Here is a 21,033-nt window from a genome sequence, read left to right on the forward strand (position 1 = left end):
CCAATCTTTGGATGCCTATCCCTCATGGTCAAATCTTTGTTATCATCGTATATGGCAATAAAACCTGACTCTTAGAAAATCAACATAGGGAAATTATATTTATGGATCCATTACATATAAATGTTTCTATATTTGATTTGAAATATTAAGTTTAATTCTTTTTCCATGCTGGCCCTATTTTGAAAATATCACAAGCTCGGGAGCCTGTTCACTAACTCAGTGTCTTCTGGATGAAGTTCCTCCATAGAACCCTCAAGGCTGTGAAGATAAATGGGCCTGGAGTGCCTTGGGTACCCCAAACTCATCTCGTGTTTGCTGACCCTAAGCTGCAGCTGCAGCATCAAAATCAATTTCTTTAGCTACATCCACACATCAGCAACAGTCTCTTTAGAAGAAAAATGACTAACCTCTATCCTAAACAATATTTTCTCATAGTCAAAGTGAAGTGGCCCTGAAAAGTATACCAAAACAGCATGTTATGCTGATTTTCTTTCTTTCTAACAGGATGGGGAGATTTCCACTGAAAATCAACATGACCCTCCACTCACTTGTGCTTTCTCAGATCCTTTCTGTTTCTAAATGGACACCTTGTTTAACCAGTGGTACCTAAATGCCAGGCAAATGACAAGACACATGTGTATATTCTAATTCTGAGTTTCTCACTTATGGCTGTTACACATTCCAAAATTCCACCCACACTCTATCTTCAGAAGGTTCTAGCCCAGGGCCAGTGGAATCTCCTTAGAGAAGTGGATGTGGTTACACAGTTGAGTGGGTCAGGGAAAATGACCAGCCCGGCCAGGCAGAGAGAGCCCAGGGGAGCCGCTGCAGCCTCGGGCAGAGTCCAGCAGCACAAGTCCTCCTGCCATCCAGAGTCATAGCCTCACAGAAGTGACCGTGGCCACTCTCAGGAAACCGGTTCACATAGGTGCAGCCCCGCTGAGCCAGCACCCCAAAGAGGGCCCCAGGATGAAACATGCCAGTGAACTGTTCCACTGCCTGACTTCTCTGCAGAAATAGGTCATTTGCACTCTCTTAGAAAAGGGATTTGCTTTCTACACTTGCATTTCTTTTTTTTTTCATTTATAGTGATTTTTATTTTTTCCATTATAGCTGCTTTACAGTGTTCTGTCAATTTTCTACTGCACAGCAAGGTGACCCAGTTACACATATATATATATATACATTTTTTCTCACATTATCATGCTGCATCATAAGTAACTAGACATAGTTCCCAGTGCTATACAGCAGGATCTCCTTGCTTGTCCATTTCAAAGGCAATAGTTCACATCTATTACCCCCAAATTCCCAATCCATCCCACTCCCTCCCTCTCCCCTTGACAGCCACAAGTCTTTTCTCCAAGTCCATGATTTTCTTTTCTTCAACACGTGCATTTCTGATGCAATGATACTTCACTGTTAAATGGAGAAGTGTTGATAACAAGGAAAAAGTCATCAGCCCAGCCAAAGAAAAAAATGAATGTATGGGAGGTGCTGGGCCCAGGCCACGCATGAAACCCTCGAAGGTGACAAAATTTGGAAAATCTCAAGCATAGAAATATTGATCGACCTTGAGAAACAGCAGGGAGAATGAAAAAGAACACATTAGTCCTTTTATGAGTATAAACAGTAAATGAAGGACTCATCAGAAACAGTCAACCCAAACAATGGATGACATAGACCTTTAATCTTCAATGATATATTACATTGCAATCTGAAGACAAACTAAAGCAAAACTCTGGCAGAACTGGAGAGGAGAAACCTGGAGCCCACTCCCCCCTCGGCCCCTTTCCCCAACTCTCCCTCCTCAGCCAGTGGTCTTGCAGGACACCTATGGATGTCCCAGGCTCCAAGGAGCAGGCTCTGTGGCCAACACAGATGATGCTCTGTGATTTCTTGGAAATCCAGTGATCTTTTAGGGATCTGGCACAGCCCACGACATCCTGAAGGCCTTCCCATTATTCTATCCCATGCAGAAGAAAGGATTCTATGCATGTTTTCCTAGAGTCTGATACTTACTTCCAATCGTGACCAAGCCCCGGGCTTAATTTGCTACATCAGCTGTGGGTCACAAGGGCACCTCACCCCACAGACCCAAACTGTTCCCTCCACATTTGCCTCCATGGCCTTTGTGGCGCCCAGAGGTCTGCTCTCCACCAGCTCAGACACTGATGCAGCCTGAAATACACGCTCATAACAGGCTCAGCTAATTCTCCGCCAGCACCAGTTCCCAGAGCATCTGCATTTCTGCCCACCATGGGGCATGTATCAGTGGGTTAAGGATCCAATGTTGCCACAAGCTGTGGTGTAGGTTGCAAACTCGGCTCAGATCTGGCATTGCTGTGGCTGTGCTGTAGGCCGGCACCTGCAGCTCTGATGTGAAGACCCCTAGCCTGGGAACTTCCATATAGTGCAAGCGTGGCCCTGAAAAAAAATGTTGCATATTAAGTTACTTGTCAAGCAGATGTCAATGACTTGTTTATCTGATGACATATTTATTTCAAAATTCCATATGCAGTTAGATTAGGTGGCCTAAAATGCTGATAGTCACTGTGCAACTCATGCAATTCAGACACCTCTCCTCTCCACTGGACCCCATATCCCTGCGGGGAAAGAGGAATTTCACTGCCGTATCTGTCAGAGTGAGGAACCTTTGGTAGAAGAAGGTGACAACAGAGGCACAGGGTTGGGGGCACTGGAGGAGGGAGAACGATGGTTTGAGTCACTGTGTGCAGTGAAGCAATTCATCCACAGCACAAATATTTCTCTAAGATACTCAGAAAATGGCCTCAGCCCCTTACCACTGAGCACAATTATGACCAATACAGCAGAGAGACCCCTGGGAACACAGGACAAGAAAGTCTCCTCCACAGCGTGCCCCCGCGGCATCAGCAGGAAACCAAAGCACTTACTTATGAAATTGAAACAGCCAGCGCACCCACTACTTAAATATTCCAGAGCTGCCTCCTTGTGTGAAAGCAAACGGCCCAGAAAAATAACAGCTGCCTTGGGGCACTGAGGCAGCCAAACCTAAGGAGAAAGCATCAGTTTTCTTTGAAGTTCACTAAAAAACAAGGCTTTCCAGCAGCCTGGCTTCAAACGCGCACTGGATGTCTCTCCTCGAATCTGGTGGCTGGTGTTGGGGTGGGAGGCCTCAGTTATTCAGTGAAGAAAGAGAAGGTGCTTCTTTCTGAACTGGTCCCGTTAATGACACAGGAGGAATGCAGAGCCCAGGAAGCAGATGGCCGGCAAGTTCATAGCCTCCTTAACCCCTGGCTGGTAATGAAGCCCTTATAGCAGTGAAGTCCTGGAACTCCTCACCCAGGAAGCATCACCTACTAGGCTTCTACATCTTTGCAGACCAACCCCCAGCAAAGTCTGTGACAGGGGCTGGCAATCAAAGCTCTGAACACAAGGAACAGATTAAAATGATACTGAGCAGAAAGAATATCCTCTCTAACTATAAAACGAAGCGATCTGAATTTGCACTCGGCACACCTGGGTTCGGCAAGTCCATCACTGCAGGGCTGTGCCTCCAGCGTCCCGTCCTCCACCAGAAACATCTGGGAGGAACCAAGATTTGATGGGCAAAGACTTCTGAGAAAATAGCAATATTCACTACTGTATTTGCTTTAATACTCCATTCGTGTGCATAGGAATCAGAAGAGGGAAACATGAGAACAGCTCTGGTGCAGGAAATCACTGCCTTCCCCCCATGCAATCCCAGAGGCAACCAGGAGGCACAGCTTCCTGCAGTTGTGCAAGTTCACACACACAGAGGCTGTCTTGCATTGCCAGTGGCAGCTCAAGTTTCGAAAAGCACATGAGGTATCGCCAATGGGATAAAGCGTTTCTGCTGCTATATCCGGCTGTATCTGAATAAAGTGCAAACAATTTTCCATGCAAAGGACATATGCTGTTCTTTAAAATACACATACACATACAGAACTTTTTCCCTAGGCATCAAACGGAAAAGCTGATGAGGTCCCATCCTCTCTGACGATTTGCTCTTCTCCTGCCCAGAGAAGTGTTTATACCATGGCAGATGTAAACGCTGTTTGCTGGAGGACTACAATTAGTGAAAATAAATTCATGAACGAGAGAAGTAAACGTGCAACGGCTTCCATCAAGTTGGGTTTTTTGATCTAAAATTAAATGTTTCACATGAACTACTGATTGGACACAGAAACATATTACACAAAAGTCTTTTTTTAAAAAATGGTGTGCTTTTGTATCGTCCTAAAATATATCAGAGTCTTGCAGTCTGAAAACTATTTTTAATATGGAATTATTTTGTCTTTTTATACCCTTTTCTAGTTGTAAACTTGAATAAATATGAAATTGTCACAAAACTACCCTTGAAACTCAAGTCATGATGATTTGAACACCAAATTAACATTTCCAGATGGAACTATATTTGGGGTAAAAGCATTAGACATTTTTACCAATTTAATGAAAAAAATATGTTTGTCTGAGATAACATATCCCTCGGTATCTCCATTCACAAGACTTGTTTTCTTCAAACCATGTCTGAACCAAACATTTAGTACACTTTCTTCATGTGATATGACCATTATGTCATGTGACTTACTGAATTCTGAATTCATGGGAATTATTTTCTACACATCATCTTCACTGACATTTTTAAAGTTCTCTCTTTTGGGCAGAATTCTTTCAAAGCATAGCAAATTACCTTGGCCAAGTACATATATTTATAATTTTAATGCCCAGTTTCATTCTCAGAAACTCATTCCCAGCTTCCACTTTAGAATAGTTGCAGATGTTGCTTTTCCCAGATATTTTTTTACTCAGATGTACAAAAACCAAGTTCATAGGAGAGTTTTTATTTGACATCTCGATGGCTAACACCCCAGGATCACAGCTGCAACATCTGTGGACCTCCTGAGATAAACTTAATAGACCTCGTGATCACAGATGGACACGGCACATCTCAGAAGCCCTGTACACTATTTACAACTGGGAGCAAACGTGGCCAGTGAAAATAAACTTATTTCCATTAATTAGATGTGTCTGTATGTAAGTGGCCACAAAAATAAAGTTTAGGGAAAACTTTCATGGGTCCATAATCATATCTGAAAACACATACTTTATAACATTACCCTTCATCTTAAAATAGAAGAACTGAAACATAAAAGTATTTTCTAAATAAATTTGCTTCAAAATGTAGGTCACATATATTCCTGACCATCTTTATAGGTCCTTATTCCTATGATGAATTGAATATATCTCTGGAATTCTCTTGAACTTTCACTTCTTAAGGGGTATAAAAATACATCATTCTCTTTTGTGTGGGGAATAGAAATTAGAAATAAATAAAATAAAATTTAGAAATAATCTCCACTAGACCTAGCTATTTTCCAGATAGATCAAAGTACTTTTTAAACACAAGTGGAATTTACTTAATATAATCTGAGTGGCTATTAAGTTGTTGCCTTGCCTAATACCTCAATGCATTTTTGCATGTGTCTCATCCACGTATGGAAATACCACATTAAGAAAAGTCTGTCTTTTTTCACACATGAGTACAATTGGTTGATGGTGGGGTGTCTAGTCGACTTTTATTTTCTTTAGTGTCATGAAGAGGGGATTCCTTGCCAATGTGGCACTTGAATACTTGTTTATAAGCTTTCCTGAAATTTTCCGAGAGGAACGCATAAATGATGGGATTCACAGAGGAGTTACTGTACGCCAGGCAGTGCGCCGTGATCCTGAAGAGGAAGGAGGCGGGGGTCAGTGGGAAGACCCCAAACTCAGCCCAAAGGTGGATCACGTGGTGTGGCAGCCAGGAGACCCCAAAAACCACGACCACCACCAGAACCGTCTGTGCCGTCTAGAAGAAGAGGAAAAAGGAAGGAGAGACCTGGATTATAACAGAAGAGGAACCCAGCACTTTACAGCACCCTATGAGATAAGTTTACGTCGACTTTCACAGAGTCGAGTGAGGATTAAACCTGCTTTCAGTGTCAACCTTCAATTCATATAGCAGGTTTTATACAAAAATTCCTCAGGACTGATCTTATTCCTACTCCATAGGAATAATTCTGTCCTGTATGTGAGATGCATGTGGGTAACAGAAAGCCTGCTTTAGGGTCCTGGGAACAGGAAGGCAGAGACTGAACACTGTAACTTTAAAACGCAGCAAGCTCCGACATGAGGTGCACAGTGAAGCTGTTTCCCAGGGCATCTCAGCTGAGAGCATGAGCCCTGCTCCCAACAGTTGCCTCAACAGACCAGGATAGATGTTAACTTCTCCAGATTGAACACCAACAAAGTTAGACACTGCAACACAGGGATGCGCAAGTGCAGCCAGAGAGCCGTTTCCAACAGTCGCTGGGCCCATCCGACCAACTCTTCACTTGCAACTTAAGCCCTTCTCTGCTGCTCCTAATTCTGAAACACCTGGAAATCAGAGGCGGGGTTCTTGCGTGTCCGTTGAGATTTCTGCTGAGCAGAGGATGGAAAAAGCTCTCCCCTGAGCAAGGACCTCAGCAGGAGAGGAGACTTTCCTCCCCGCACGTGGGAGCCCACTTCCCTCCTCCCTGCACCTGGGTGCCCTGGACCCTGTTTCCCTCTGCACCTGCTCTGAGCAAACGCCCATACGGCTTCTATGGGCTATAGACCTAAAGGACTGGGATTAAGTCTTAGGACACCTTTTCCTATTTCTTTGCCACTAGTTCAGCACATGTTGAAAAGCTAACCATGTGATGAACTGAAAACCCCATCTCTATGGATTCGAACAAAAGACTGTGGACAATGAACATTTTTTTAACCTAAAAAAAAAAAAAAAGAAAGTGTGTCAGCTGCTTTCTTCCTTAGAAGGCTGCAGGCTGGGTTTGACTCCCTGGTGGCAGATCCAGGGCCCAGTGGGTGGTACCGGGCGCCCTGGCTGACTGCTGGCTGGGTGCCGCCACCACCCCAGGCAGACCCTATCTTGATCCGGGATGTAGATAAGGAAACCAAGGCTTAGCGTGCTTAAGTCAGTGCCTCGTGTCCCATGGCAGGTACAAAGTTAGAGCCAGAGCCTATGGGATCTTCCACCCATCTCTGAACAGCTCTGTCCCAGGAAAAGAACTTCTCACAAGATCTGCCCAGCAGCCGCCAGCCGCACCCACCCCCTCTGTCTGGAGAGCAGAGCCTTTGGGCAGCTCCGTGGGCTCAGGCCTGCAGCGGAATCATTCAGGGCTGCCTGGCTCCCTGTCCTGTGCCAGCGCCCCATTCTCTTCCAGGGCATTTGCTCCTTGAAGGGGAAGGGAACACTGAGGACAAGAGAGATGCCTTCAGCCACCTGCCTGAGATTGGTGCTGCAGCTTGAGCCCAGGTCGTGATCTTGGACATGCAGAGTGGACACGTGACTATCTAAAGCCCTGGTCGTCACACACATCCCAGAGCCAGAGAGCATGGGATCATTGCCCCTGCTCCAAGTCACCACCCTACGGTGACTGTAAGTGCTCACTGGGGGCTCCCTCCAGAGAGGTGGTCCTGACTGGGAACATGGAGGCAGGAAAGAGGTTGAGAGGAGGAGAGAGAGAAGGAGGGAGACTTATTCCTCCTACAACTTCACAGGGATGGAGAATAAGACAGAGCCAAGTGACTGGACAACTAGGTGCCCCCACCTGGGAAAGCGCAGTCCCCATGTTCTGCAGGACTGTCCCATGTGATAAGGCACTTTCCCATTATTTCCCACAAATTAGAATCCTGTGCCCTGCACAGAAGGAGTTAAGACCCCAGCTCTTCCTGCAGGCCAAGAGGCAGCTGACTGACTTGGGGACCAGCTGTCAAAGGGACAGGCTGGAAGCAGGAACCCAGGCAGAGGCGGGAGAGATGCTCAGACTTAGGTCAAGGTCAAGGTCAGGGCAGACACGGAAGGCAGAACCAGAGATGGGAGTTCAGCTCACCATCAGAAGGCGCCATGGATCATGCAAAAGCCTAGGACTGACATGAGCCATAAACCGGTGGTAGGACCTTTGAAGAATGAGGTCGCCTCCCTGGGCCCAGCTTCCTGGTCTGGATGACCCAACACAAGGACTCCACTGGTCCACTTAAACCTTCACAAGCTCAGGGACAAACCTGAGACTAGGTTTACAGAGGGAAGCCACCTAGCACGCAACACTCAAACAAGCAATCTTCTCCTGTACATTAAGGGATTGTCCGCCATCCACCCATTATCCATTACTGCAGAGGAGGCATCCCCGGATGATTTAATAAAAACAATCTAGACCTAATTATACCTCCAAATAGAACAGTAAACATCAGCTGTTCTAAGACCAGAAGAACGTCTCTCTACTTCACAAAATGAATACCCTTTGGATATTCCACTTCATTGCTCCTTTTAGGAAGTAAAAACTTTTACAAGTAAAAACTTCTTTTACAAGTGCAAGGCTTAGGGCAGAAATATACCCCAGCAGCCTGGTTTTTTGTTTATTTGTTTGTTTTGTTTTGTTTTGTTTTGGTCTTTTTAGGGCTGCACCCAAAGCATATGAAGGTTCTCAGCCTAGGGATCGAATCAGAGCTGTAGCCACTGGCCTACACCACAGCCCAGCGATGCCAGAACTGAGCTGCATCTGTGACCCACACCACAGCTCATGGCAACACCAGATACTTAACTTGCTGAGCAAGGCCAGGGATCAAACCTGCATCCTCATGGATACTAGTCAGATTCGTTTCCACCGAGCCATGATGGGAACTCCCCTAGTAGCCTATTGATAAGAGCCATTTCTTCGTATCATTGTAGGTCAGTATGGTATATTTTCTACGGAGTGTTTGTGACTGTGCATTTACCCAGGTTCATTCAAAATTTACCTTTTATTTTATCATGTTCACTGGTCTTTTGAATGAGGTTCTTTTTCTTGGTCTACCTGTAGCTCTGAAATGTGACTGGATTACCATTTACAATATAAAAATGAGGAAAGAATACTCAATAGGAACTTATATAAACTGTATCACTTATCAAAGGCCGATCCCCAAGTTTAACACAGTGTAATAGAATATTTGGACTCCCAGCTAAGAATATGTGAGGATTTACTATTTTTTTCTGCCTGTTTCATGTGCACCTCAGCCTATCACAGCTGATGTTCTCTTAGCTGGTATAGGAGCTGGGGCCCTGCAGCCCTGACTGACCCCCACACCAGCCACAGCAACACGTTAGGTGAGCGCACCCCTGGGCACAGCTTCTTCCTCCATCCCCCTTGCAACAGATGCTTGTTACAGGTGCCTCCAGGGTCAGGGGGGTGAGAAGATGTGGGAGGGGATGCAGGAAAGAAGTCCACACCACAAAACACCACTCTTCATTCACTACTGCTTCCAACACCCAACTCAGAAAATACGTGCCTGGAATTTGTTAGCTCAAGGTCAAGAACTAGTCAAAATGCCACACTTGCACTAACAACCCCAAACACAGGTTTCCAGCAGATCAGCGCACCCATCATCATGCAGAGCAGAGTTTTATGAAAATTCAGATATCCAGGCCTCATTCCCTGGGGTTCCGCTTCCAAAGGTGATGACAGTGTATCTGCCTTTCTAAATCAGGGGAGTTCCCATTGTGGCTCAGCAGAAACAAAGCTGACTAGTATGCATGAGGACGCAGGCTTTGCTCCATGGGTTAAGGATCCAGCATTGCTGTAAGCTGTGATATAGGTCGCAGATGTGGCTCAGATCTGGTGTTGCTGTGACTGTGGCGTAGGCCAGTGGCTACAGCTCCATTTCGACCCCTAGCCTGGGAACCTCCATGTGTTTTGGGTGCAGCCCTAAAAAGACAAAAACAAAAAACAAAACAAAACCAAAAAACCTAAATATCTCAATCAGTGTTTGAAGAACCAGTAAAGAATTACCAAGAAAGTCACAACCAAAGCAAATTATCTCAGCCACTCAACGCAAAGCCAAGTGTCTTGTCAATACTGACAGCACCTAGGCTGACCCTTGCCTTGTCCTCAGAAAGGCTGGCAAAAGCTGCTTCTTCTCTTCCCCCTTGAAACGTCAAACGGCAAGAAGAGAAGCCCCTCTCTGGCAAAGGAGGCTATTTTCATCTCTTATAGGCTCATCAGGCTCAATCACAGATGGAGTTACACCCAGGGCATTTATGACTTTCCTCCCTTGTCCGTGGAAAGTACATTATCACAGTCTCACCGTCTGATAGAGCAGAATTATCATTTAAGGTTATGCGCTAGGTCTCTATGCTAATTCTTATACTTGAGGTTGGGTCCTTAATTATTCTGCCTTCTTTCTGTTCCTTATGCTGAAAGTATCCAGAAGATATTAATCTCTCCTCTTCCCGTGAGATGTTCTTTTTCAAGCCATCCGAGACATCTGTTTTGTTGGGTTTTTTCCTTCAAAGCATTTTACTCATAATACATCTAATGGAACTTGGCAGGGAAGAAAAAAGTGAGTAAAAGATGAGAGTGATGGAAAACATTTTGTAAATTGTATAAATGACAGCCCAAAAGCTGGCTGACTCACTTCAAGCCGGAGGGGGGGAAAGAGCAGCTGTTAGAAGAGGCTGGTGGTGGAGAGGATACCAAGGGCCTCACATCTACTTTCCCATTAGGAGCAGCCACCTAACAGGGTGGCTGTCCCCCTGCAGAGTCTTCTGAATCTGGTTTTAGTATCTGATCTGCCTTGTGCCAAAGCTATTTCTCTGTATCTGGCAGAGCCTGGCATTAATCAAGCAGAAGGCTCTGGGCTGTGATTACTCTTTCATAGTCTTCTTCTATATTTGCCTCCAAACTTGCAGCATGTTTGTTATCAAAGGCCTAACTCTCTGCCCCATGAGCGTGACAGCCTTAGCACTAAGGGCATCCCTGTGTGGATGGATCCAGCCCCCAAAGGAGCCCTAAGGCTCAGCTGCTGGGGCCAGGGGTGGGGTGGGGGGAACAGGTGCAGCTGAAATGAGCAGACTTTCAAAACTGTATCATACCACCCATTGTCTACCAGCAACTGAATGCACACATGCACCAGGAGCACCTGTCTGAGCCAGGACCTGGGGAAGCACTGCCATGAGCCGGTCCAACCTCCGCCCTCCGTCCTAGATCCTCCACCCTCCTCCTTCATCCCCCCTCTCCTGGACCTTCCTTCTCTCACTCCTTATCCCCTCTTCACCCCACCCCTGAACCTCTGCTAGCCCTTCCCTAGATGCAGGTGCACAAACACACGCACGCACATGCACACGCACACACATACATGCCACCACCAGCACCACACTTTATTTGTTCTATGCAAACAAGGAGGCAATTAAATTTATCCAAAGAGATCCAACATCTGTTCCATGGTTCTTAAAGGTCAGAGGCTGTGGGAATGGAAGAGAAAACCTTCCCTTCTCCCTATGCCAAGACCTCCTCCCATGGCAAGAATTACACTTGCACACACGTGTACAGCATATGCCCACACACGGATACATACTTACACACACATACCCACACACATATAAATCCAGTGTCACTGTTAGTCACTCATCTTTACATCTTTGTACTGTAAGACAGAAGCTTTTCTAATCATATCTTACAAGATTTATTTTTATTCTTTTAATCACTTTTTCGTCTCTGGGAATTTCTCCAACACTTTTCAAATACAGAAACTAAAACTAGCCATAACATGTGAATAAGAGCCAGCCAATGCTAAGAGATCTTTTGTGTCCTTCCTTTCTGGAAGCAGAAAATCTGTGACATCAATCGAGCATGAATCACGTTCCAGGGGTGTCACCTTTGTGGAAGTCCAGCAAACCCCTTCCCTCCCCAAGGACCAGAACCTCCTCAAATACAAGCTCACTTCTGTGCTTTTTAACCAACTGTCTGCCATTTCTTTTCACAGACTCTGGGAACAGATGTGTTCTAAGCCACATTATTGTTTATAAACAAGGGAAGTCGGGAAGAACGGTGCTTCACATACGTAGAATTTTTTTGAAATAAATATGACTAAACTGTAATTTCTGCAAATTAGGTGTCATTGATCATAATAAACATCGAGAGGGGAAAAACAAGGTATTTTAAGATGTTTGAGTAATATGTGTGGGTAGATCTGTCTGGTTATAAGCTCCTCCTCCCTAACTGCATTGTCTAATAATCTCATTCTACTTTATAAAATCAGAAGTGATACAGATATGATCATATGATAAGTTAGCCCTGATGTGTAAAATAGTTTTTCCTGAAAATGTAAACTGTAACAAATCACAGGACGTGAGGTACTATAAGATGAATCAGGAGAAGCTTGCTGAAATCAGGATGCATGGGCCGAGAAAGGCAATTAAAAATGGGCCGAGTTCACCTGAGGCCCGTCCCATCTTTAATTCTCTCCTCTTGGGACCAGCATCAGCACAGATCTGAGAGGAAGAGAACAGTACATCTGCTTCTGAGGCTTCAAGGAGAGATTAGAAAAACACTCTGGAAAGACAATTAAGGCAGGGCCTTCTGCCATCACATCAGAGCTGGCAAATACACAATAAAATGACTATAGTTTCATGCAAAGTAGGGATCCAGCTACTCTATACTATGTTCCAGTCGACCTAGAACCACCTTCTATAGAGGCTAAGGTCCCCAAAATACACTTTTTCTCCTTCCAGAGACCTCCACCCACGGTGTCCTGCAGCAAGTCACCCGAAACACCCTCTAAGATGACTTTCCACTTCAACCCTCCACCTAATGACAGGCTCGCTTCAACTCTGTGCTGAGGAACTGAAATTTCACAGGATGGAGTGGATGTGAGGACAGCTAAGAACAGACATAAACTACACTCTAGCAGTGGCACGTATCACACCAGCCCAGGAATTTTACCTTTTTCTTCGATGCCTCTGATTTCTTTGACATGTTCTTCAACTTTTTATGCAGATGGTTAAGGACCTGAAAAACACAGACTAGTGAAATCGGTTTGCCTCAGACCCACAAATGCATCGTCCATTTTGCACTGATGACTCTTGGCATTCGGAAACGGGGACACCATTGTTTATAAAATCATTCAAACTGGAACTCACAGAAGGTGGCAGAGTAATGATTACTATGAATTCCAAGGACATCTGTTTCTCTCATACTGAGAGGCGCCCAGGTGTGGTGCCCAGGTGCCATGTGTGGCTGCAGCATCTGTTTGCAGAGAATTCTGGTGCCTGCAGCCTGAGTTTTTGCCCAGAAAGAGCCACACCACTATCCACACATGCATCCTTGTTGGCCTACTTTCCACCTGGGACTCCCCCAGATTCTACATTTTAACAATCCCCAGGTCTCTGCTGTATGTCAAATTCTGGAAATGGGGAGAAACTAGAGACCTCCCTCTCATGTACCATCTGATGGGGAAAGGGAGCAAGTGATCGTAGAAAGACAAAATAGTTCTTCCATGGGGCTAGCACTCTCTCTGTTTTCCCTTTGCATACTGCACCATTGGAAGACTCCTTAGAGTGAATCTGAGTCTCTTAGGCCCCCTTTCATCCTTTCTTCTAATCTTACCACTGTGCTATGCTTTTAGATGATTCATACGTGGGGAATCCAGCACCCATGATGCTCAATGGACCATTCAGTGAAGTTCTATAATTAACACACCCATCAAGGGGGCTACCTGGGAGACACTGTCTTCCTTCCTTAGAGAAACCAGTTGTGTCTTCTCTGGCCAATGTAAAGCTCAGAAGAAATGATGTGAGACATTTTGGTTGTACATAAGAACATACAACATAAGCTATACAACAGGGCCAAGACAGTTGTACATATACCATTTCTGATCTGAGTTCATTATGTCCTATCTAAGTGGAAAATCTAAGGAAAGTTAGCTCTGGATGACTAAGAGCTTGAGACTGTCTATGGATGGCTCAGTGCTTCTCTCCAAAAAAACTGGAAGCAGTGTTCCAGCCACTTTCCCGCCTCTCTAACACTGCAGCCTGGACATAATTAAATGAGTTGGGCTCATGGTGAAAGCCTGCTCCACCCAACTGGATGCAGCCCCTCTGGGGTCACCAATCACCCCCTGAGAAGCCACGGGATTTACTCACCACACCCTGAGCCCCCTGCAAGCCAAGCAGCCCTCACTGAGCTGTGAATTTCTAGCTCCAAATTCCCAGCCTGACTGAACCACTTCTCACTGCTCAGAGCGGCTCAGCATCCTGTGTAAGGCAAGCCTCTCAGCTGCTACAGGAACACTTACGATCACGCTCAATGCATTGACCAGCGGTGGGTTTACTGCTCTGCCAACAGGAACTGGGCCATTAAAAGAGAAAGACAGGCAAAGACGGAAGAGAGGCTTTTGCAGGATCAAATGAGGAAGTCTTTCAAGGGGAAGCAGAGGGCTGGCAGAGCCCTGCCTGGAGAGGAGGGGCCTGGCAAGGTTCCTGGTGGTGGGGAGGGCAGCCTTCCCAGAAGACCACAGGAGAACACTGGTCACTGAAAGCCAGGGACAAGAGGAGAGGTTGCAGAACAAAATCTGAGAGGGAGGCCTGGAGAGGCCTCTGTACAGAAAAGTGGAATGTTGTCTGCTTCTCCACGCTGCCTAGGGGCTACTCATTCCTTCAGCAAGCTCAGGGGATCATATCCTGGGAACTGCAAAACGCCTAAGGAAAGTTGCTGAGTGGTCAATGGAGAGAACACTCAAGTATGTTCCTCTTTGCTCCGTTTCCCCTAAAGAGCCCGCACTATGATCCACACTGATGACCAAGGTGCATAATGAAGACCTGCTCATCAAAAGAGAAAAAAGCAGGGATCACAATGAGTTATGAGTAGGTTTCCCTGGAAGAGGAGGATGCTGGCACAGTGGCAATGCTCTGATTCTGTGCATTTAGGAGTGTGTTAGGAAGGCCTATACTCAAACCCATGCCAAGGTCATCCTGGGCTTCAGATGTCTCTGGGGACATAGAGGAACTTGGTCAGTGGGCAGGTCAAGAGGACATCCTCATGTGAGACCAGGGAGCGTCCAGGACCAGCATTCCCCCAGAGGAAAAGCGTGGACAAGAACAGCTCCATGGCAGCAGAAGGAGCACCAGAGTCATTCTCCAGCCCACGCCCCATGTTCCCCAGGGGTGTTACGTGCAAAGAACCATCCCACTCAACACTAGGATGTGCAGAAGTCAACTCTGGAATGGAATTCCTTTGTTAAGTCAAAGAAAGAAAGAAAGAAAAACATTGAAATGTTAGATGCTTTTGATCTTTGCAGTTTTTCATGGTGGCCATCAGATCTGGACATTGGGGAAACAATGGGTCCTAAATGTAATATTTAAGTAGCAAAATCCTTAATGGATAGTGTTCACTTGACCGCAGAACCAAAGAAAAGCAACCGCCAAGTCATTAAGCCCCACCTATTCAAGCTCTGGCGTGAATTTGCAAATATTACCTTGAATCCAAAAGAAATTTCCAAGTTGTGCCTAAAAGCAAACTATTTCCATGTAAAGAATATCCCAATGATCATGTATTTATTGAATTTTTTTAAAATTTTGCCTGTGTATGACTTTTATAACTTCTCAAATGACAGAAATGTAGCCTAGTTAATTCCTAGGAGTTTACCTTGTGGTTTTCCTTAAGACCTAAATTATGTGCCTGAAAGATTTTCAGAAAATGAGGGAAGAATATGCTTCAAGTCTAATACATGTAATTATGAATGAAGAACCAAATATTTTAAGAACCTCTCTAGTCCCAACAACATTCTTGGCCTCCTGGCTCTCAGCAACTTTCCATCCCTCAGCAGACTGAGAATCCCTGCACTAAAATCCTTCCTGCACCATTGACCAGCTTCATAATCTGGGTCACACCTCCAAACCCCTCTTTCCTTATCAATAAAACAAGCACCCAAGCTCCAACCCACTGGGTTGCCTGCAGATTAAATGAGACAGTGCACACATTCAGATACTGTGCTGTGCAGACCAACCTTTGATGTGCATTTGCAGAAGACCAAATGCATAAACAGGTCATTTGCCAAAGAGCTGAGCTGCAGTTCTTCCCCAATCTCCTAGTCTCTACTGCATCTCTTTATACAGAGCCCTTTGAAGCAGGACATTCTTTCAGCTCATATCCAGCAATATGACCTTTTGAAACAGACACAACTCTGCATATGGGGGGAGGGGGGAAATAAAACCAGGAGGCTTATCTTCAGCATTTCTGGGGGGAGGGCAGGGGGCATTCTATGAATGAATATAAGAAATGACCTGATTCTTCAGAGCCCTATAGTCACAGCAGTATCCAAAATAGAATGAGAGGCAGAGAGATGAAGATAAAATGGTGGAAATTTCTGAATTTGGCTGCAGAAGCAGGTTCTAAAGGTGATGGTACTGGGCGAGGGTACATCAAGGACAGTGGGCTTCACCCCGTGAATCACACACATGATTATTCAGCATAGAATTTCACTCTAACATAAACAAATTGTGTAAAAGCTTAAGACTTTCTGATGAGTATAAAAGCGTCAAAGCCTAGGGTTATTAATGAAAGACAATGTGACTGTGCTGAGCTGGGGGAAGCATTGTGAACCAGGAGGGTAATAGCAAGCTTCCCAATTAGCGGGTGCCAGGGGTAGCTGGACTAGAGGTGTGTGAAAAGTGTTTCTCTAGGATTTTAGAGCTGCTACCTGAATCTCTTAACCCTGTTTGCCCCTTTCTAAAGGGATGGAAACACTGCAGCTGCAAACCCACCCATCCAAAGCTCTCTGCAGACTCTGCTCAAGACTCCTTAAAGAAATACTGTTTAACCAGTTGGATTTATAACGCCTGATCTGTGTGTAACATAAAATTCAAAGCTCTGTCGCCAGGAGTGTCGGTTTCACAGAGCCCATTCGCCGGTCTCACCCTGTGTCCCCGGGGGAAGGGTGTCCCCCCTCAGGCCCCAGGGGAGGGCTGAGGAAGGGCGCGGACCCTCTCCCACCTCCCCGCTGACCTGCCCTCTGGGTGACGGAGCCTGGTGACCCTGAGACCAGGAGAGGTGATCCTCTCGCAGGCTGAGCCGCTAAAACTGCGAGTTTCACCTGCTGAGAAGGTGACTAGCTTAGAGCTAACTGCTGCGGGGGCAGGAAGGATGCCTGGGAAGTGACCTGCAAACTTTCCCTGGCGTCACCTGAACTCCAGGTAACTTTCTGGCGCAGCATCTCAAATCCTAGAGCCCCAGCTGATGCCAGGGCAAATGAGAGTTCTCCGAGCAATCCCTGCGGAAGATTCGACGGAATGGGGACAGAGGGGCGGGGCCCAGGAAGGGGCGCAGAGACCCAGGAGCGACCTCGGGCCTGGCGCCCGCCCGCCCCGCGCCCCTCACCCCACCTTGGCGTAGCAGAAGCAAATGAGCAGGAGCGGCAGCAGGTAGCCGAAGACGAAGGTGCACACCACGTAGGCCTTCTTGTGGCGCTGGTTGGGCCACTGCTCCCAGCAGAAGGTCTGGTTGCCGACGCCACGGTGGAAGAGGCGCTGGTGGTAGGCCACCGGGGAGGCCATGGCGATGGACAATGCCCAGATGAAGCCCACGCCCAGCAGCGCGTTGCGGGACACCCGCAGGGAGGAGGAGCGCCGAGAGTGCACGATGGCCACATAGCGGTCCACCGACATCGCCACCAAGGTGAAGATACTGACCAGCATGGACACTGTGAAGAAGTAGTGGATGAACTTGCAGATGAAGGCTCCCAGAACCCAGGTAGGCAGAGCGTACACCGTAGCCTGGAAGGGGATGCAGAAGAGCAGGTAGGCCAGGTCGGCGATGCTCAGGTTGAGGATGAACAGGTTGGTGGTACTGCGAGGCTTCCCCGGCTTGCTGCGCGCCAGCACGGTGATCACCAGGCTGTTGCCCAGCACGCCGAGTGCGAAGATCAGGCCGAAAACCACCAGCGTGATGAAGTTCTCGACGCCGATGCCAAAAAGCGGCCTGGGCTCCAAGGTCGGGGGTTCGGGCCAGCTCGCGTTCCCCTCGCTGAGGTTCCCGGCCGCCAGCTCCATGGCCCACGGGGTCGCCCAGGGCGCGCAGGGAGAGGTGCGGGCCGGGGAAGGAGGGAGCCGGGAGGGCGCGAGATCCCAGCCTTGGCACGCAGAGCGCGAGTTTCCGAGCCTGAGTCTCCCTGACGGGCACGCGCCCCGGAGCCTGTGCCTAGGGGCACCGTCTTTTTGTACGGAGCCGCCGGAGAGGGGCGCGGGCAGAATCTGGACCTTCTCGACCCGGGCAGCTGTCCCAAGAGGCGGGAATCCCCCTACCCAAGCACCACCGCCCGTTGAGTGGCAACAGAGCCGAGGAGGAGGGACCTGCCCGTGCAGCCCTCGGGGTAGAGAACCCTCTCTGCGCCTTACCGGCTCCGAACCCCTGTAGGTCGTTTCCCTCGTCCCGGGAGTGGCTTCGGGCTGCACCTGTTGCTCTGAGCCGCTGCCTTTCCTCGGCGCTTAGGAGCAGAGCCCCGCGCGCAGCGACGCACCGCGCGGTCGCTGGAGAGGGCTCCCAGCGCCTCCCAACCTGCCGGCGCCTCTCTACCCTCGCAGTTTTTGGCCAACCGGGCCAGCGCAGTCTGCGCACTCGCGGTGATTGGCAGGTTGTGCTGGGGGGTGGGGGGCGGGGGCTCTCCAGTTGCAATTGGGACTTAGTGAGGGCTCGGCCGGACTGAAATACGCGCCGCTTGCGGGGGCTTTCCCATGCCACCGGAAAATGAGGCGCGCTCAGAGACTGGACGGATCCTAAAGGGATGGGTCGCCGCCCACCTCCTCGCTGAGATCAGCTGCGCGCGCTCGCCTCCGCTCGGTGCCGACCTGCCAGCGTCCTGAGAAGGCAGCAGGCTCTTGGTGTGGCACCGCACCGGCACCGGCCCCTGCCCGGGGCCAGGGAAGCCTGGCGCGCTCAGTGTGCGCTGGGCGGGGAGGCCAGTGGCACGCAGGCCTCCCACCCGTCAACACGTCCATCTCTCTCCCTCCTGGGGCGGCGGTCGGGGAGAGTGCTCCCCGCCCCAGGAATCAAGCCCAGGAAATTGGTGATTGGCCCTGGTGCTCCCTGGAGTTTTGTAAAATCCCTAATCCCCACTCCCACCCTGCCCACTGCTAGGGAGGAAATAAACAGGAAAGAAAAACAAGCGGACTGTTTTGAGTCTTCTGGATGAACGTGGATGAGACGTAAGGGGAAGATGTTGTGTTTACATCGCTCAACTTGAGATCATCAGTTTTGACTTGTGTTATCCATCTGAGTGACATAAACAGAAGACTTCTAACATTTGTAAGGTGAAAAGGATGCTTTTAATACCACTGTTGCGAAATGTGGACCGGCCAACAACAACAAAAAGAGCTGTTTTAAGTCTAGATTATAAATATTATCCTTGTATATAATCTCTCTAGTTCCCAACTAGAGAGCTGAACTTGATTCATTCATTTTCTGTGTTTATATGATTTGTTCATTTTCACTTTCAAGAACCTCAGTATGCTTCCAACCTTCTCCAGATGCTGTCTATTAGGCACCAGACACAATGCACATAATGCAGAGATGAACAGGGTACAGCGTTCCCTCCAGCAGGTGTTGTAAGGGAAGTGAGGCAAGGCAGTCTTTGCGCCGCGAAGTTTGGAAAGTAAGAGCTATATAAGCCCTCTATCTTGCTAGTTTTATTATTCCACTTCATTTCCAGAAAGATTTTGATGCAATTTATTGAACACCTACTATGTACCAAGTACTTTACCTGCATCGTTTCATTTAATACTCACAATTCCCTTGCTATATCCACACATAATTCCCAGAGGATGAAACTGAGTTTAAGTAACTTTCTTATCCAAGTACCCTACTAAAGCAAGAATGCCCTTGCCTTTCCTAAGAGGATGCCTGGAAACCTCATTCAGTTGTCTTGTCCCTCAGTGTCACTTTCCTTCCCAAGAGGCTCTCTAACCTATGCATTCAGAGGATAGCTTGTTGGATAGCCTGTTGAATCAAAAGTTGTTTGTCATTAGTTTGGAGAAGAGTTTTCTTATTATGAACTATTTTCAACATAGTTAAAAACAGATATGATGAAACTATATCAAATACTTATATACCCAGCACACAGCATAGAATAATAAAAGAGTAAAAAAATTGAAACCATGTTTATAAACTTCCCCAATCACAACCTCCACCTTCATCTCCACCCCCACCCCCAGGTCCAGGTAACCTATATGAGTCATCTGTCAGTCATTTACTTATACAATTACAGCACATGCATATGTTCTTAAATAATATACTATGGGGTTTTGCCTTATTTTAATATTGTGTGGTTGGTATTATAGTTCCCTTAAGATGTAATCTGCCTGTTATAACTGTGGATATACCAACATTCTTTTTTTCTTACTGGCCTGCTCTACCTTCTGCAATCTTCCTGTGTTCTGTGATTTCCAGGTATTTCTTGGAAACAGAACATAACTGAATTACTTTAAAATACAACTTGATAATCTCTAATTTTTTAACTGGTGAATTTAATCTGTTTACATTTATTGTTGTAATAAGTTATTATTAGTCAATGTGGACTTATTTTTAATGCTTAATTTTATACTATTTGTTTCTTTTCCCTCTCTTTTTTGACTTCTTCAGGATTGAGTCTAAAGATGCAATCACTACTCCCTCTTTTTGGAAGGGAAGGAATGGGGTCTATTTTTATTCTTTTACTAGTTACCCTTTAGCTTCTGCTATGTGCCCAGAATTGTTTTAGGTTCTAAAGATAGAGCAACCAACAAAGCCAAGTCCCTTCCCTCATGGATCTATTTGATCTTTTATTATAGAGAGAAGATATTAACTTAAATAAAGCTATAATACACCATATGGAAAATCCTATGAAGGAGAAGAAGCCAGGAGAAAGGGTGGGATGATCATAGGGTGCAATTATGTAGTATTCAGGAAATAGGTCTGACATTTCAGCAGGAACCTGAAGGAGGTAAAGAAGAATGCCATTTGTCTTAGTCTGTTCAGAATGCTACAACAAAATTCTATAGACCAGGTGGCTTATAAGCAATGGAAATATATTTTTCACAGTTCTGGAAGCTGGAAGTTCAGGGTCCAGGCACCTGCAAATCTGGTGCCTGATTTCTGGTTCTTAGATGGCTGCCTTCTTGCTGTGTTCCCAGATGGAGAAGATTGAGGAAGCTCTAAAGGGTCTCTTTCA

At 46.8% G+C, this 21,033-nt stretch overlaps 1 protein-coding gene across 1 annotated transcript; it reads right to left on the bottom strand.

Annotated features, from left to right (window-relative positions):
* Positions 1-2,478: 2,478 nt before the first annotated feature.
* GALR1 (galanin receptor 1) lies at positions 2,479-18,887 on the bottom strand. The gene is made up of 3 exons (XM_047766918.1): positions 17,216-18,887; positions 12,780-12,845; positions 2,479-5,851 (listed from the first exon to the last, which is right to left on the bottom strand). Exons 1-3 carry the CDS (start codon positions 17,879-17,881, stop codon positions 5,534-5,536), a joined length of 1,050 nt encoding a protein of 349 aa, XP_047622874.1. The 5' UTR covers positions 17,882-18,887; the 3' UTR covers positions 2,479-5,533.
* Between the last annotated feature and the right edge of the window lie 2,146 nt (positions 18,888-21,033).

The sequence above is a fragment of the Phacochoerus africanus genome, chromosome 2 (genome assembly GCF_016906955.1).
Source record: "Phacochoerus africanus isolate WHEZ1 chromosome 2, ROS_Pafr_v1, whole genome shotgun sequence".
NCBI lineage: Eukaryota > Metazoa > Chordata > Mammalia > Artiodactyla > Suidae > Phacochoerus > Phacochoerus africanus.

Bases quoted from the DNA above. Each gene is read 5' to 3' on its own strand.
- GALR1 (XM_047766918.1), bottom strand. From the start codon at position 17,881: ATGGAGCTGGCGGCCGGGAACCTCAGCGAGGGGAACGCGAGCTGGCCC. The intron at 12,846-17,215 runs GTGGGGTGAGGG...TGTGTTTTTCAG, and splicing joins TTTGCTTCTGCTACGCCAAG to GTCCTTAACCATCTGCATAA. The intron at 5,852-12,779 runs GTAAAATTCCTG...CTCTTCTTCTAG, and splicing joins CAGAGGCATCGAAGAAAAAG to ACGGCACAGACGGTTCTGGT.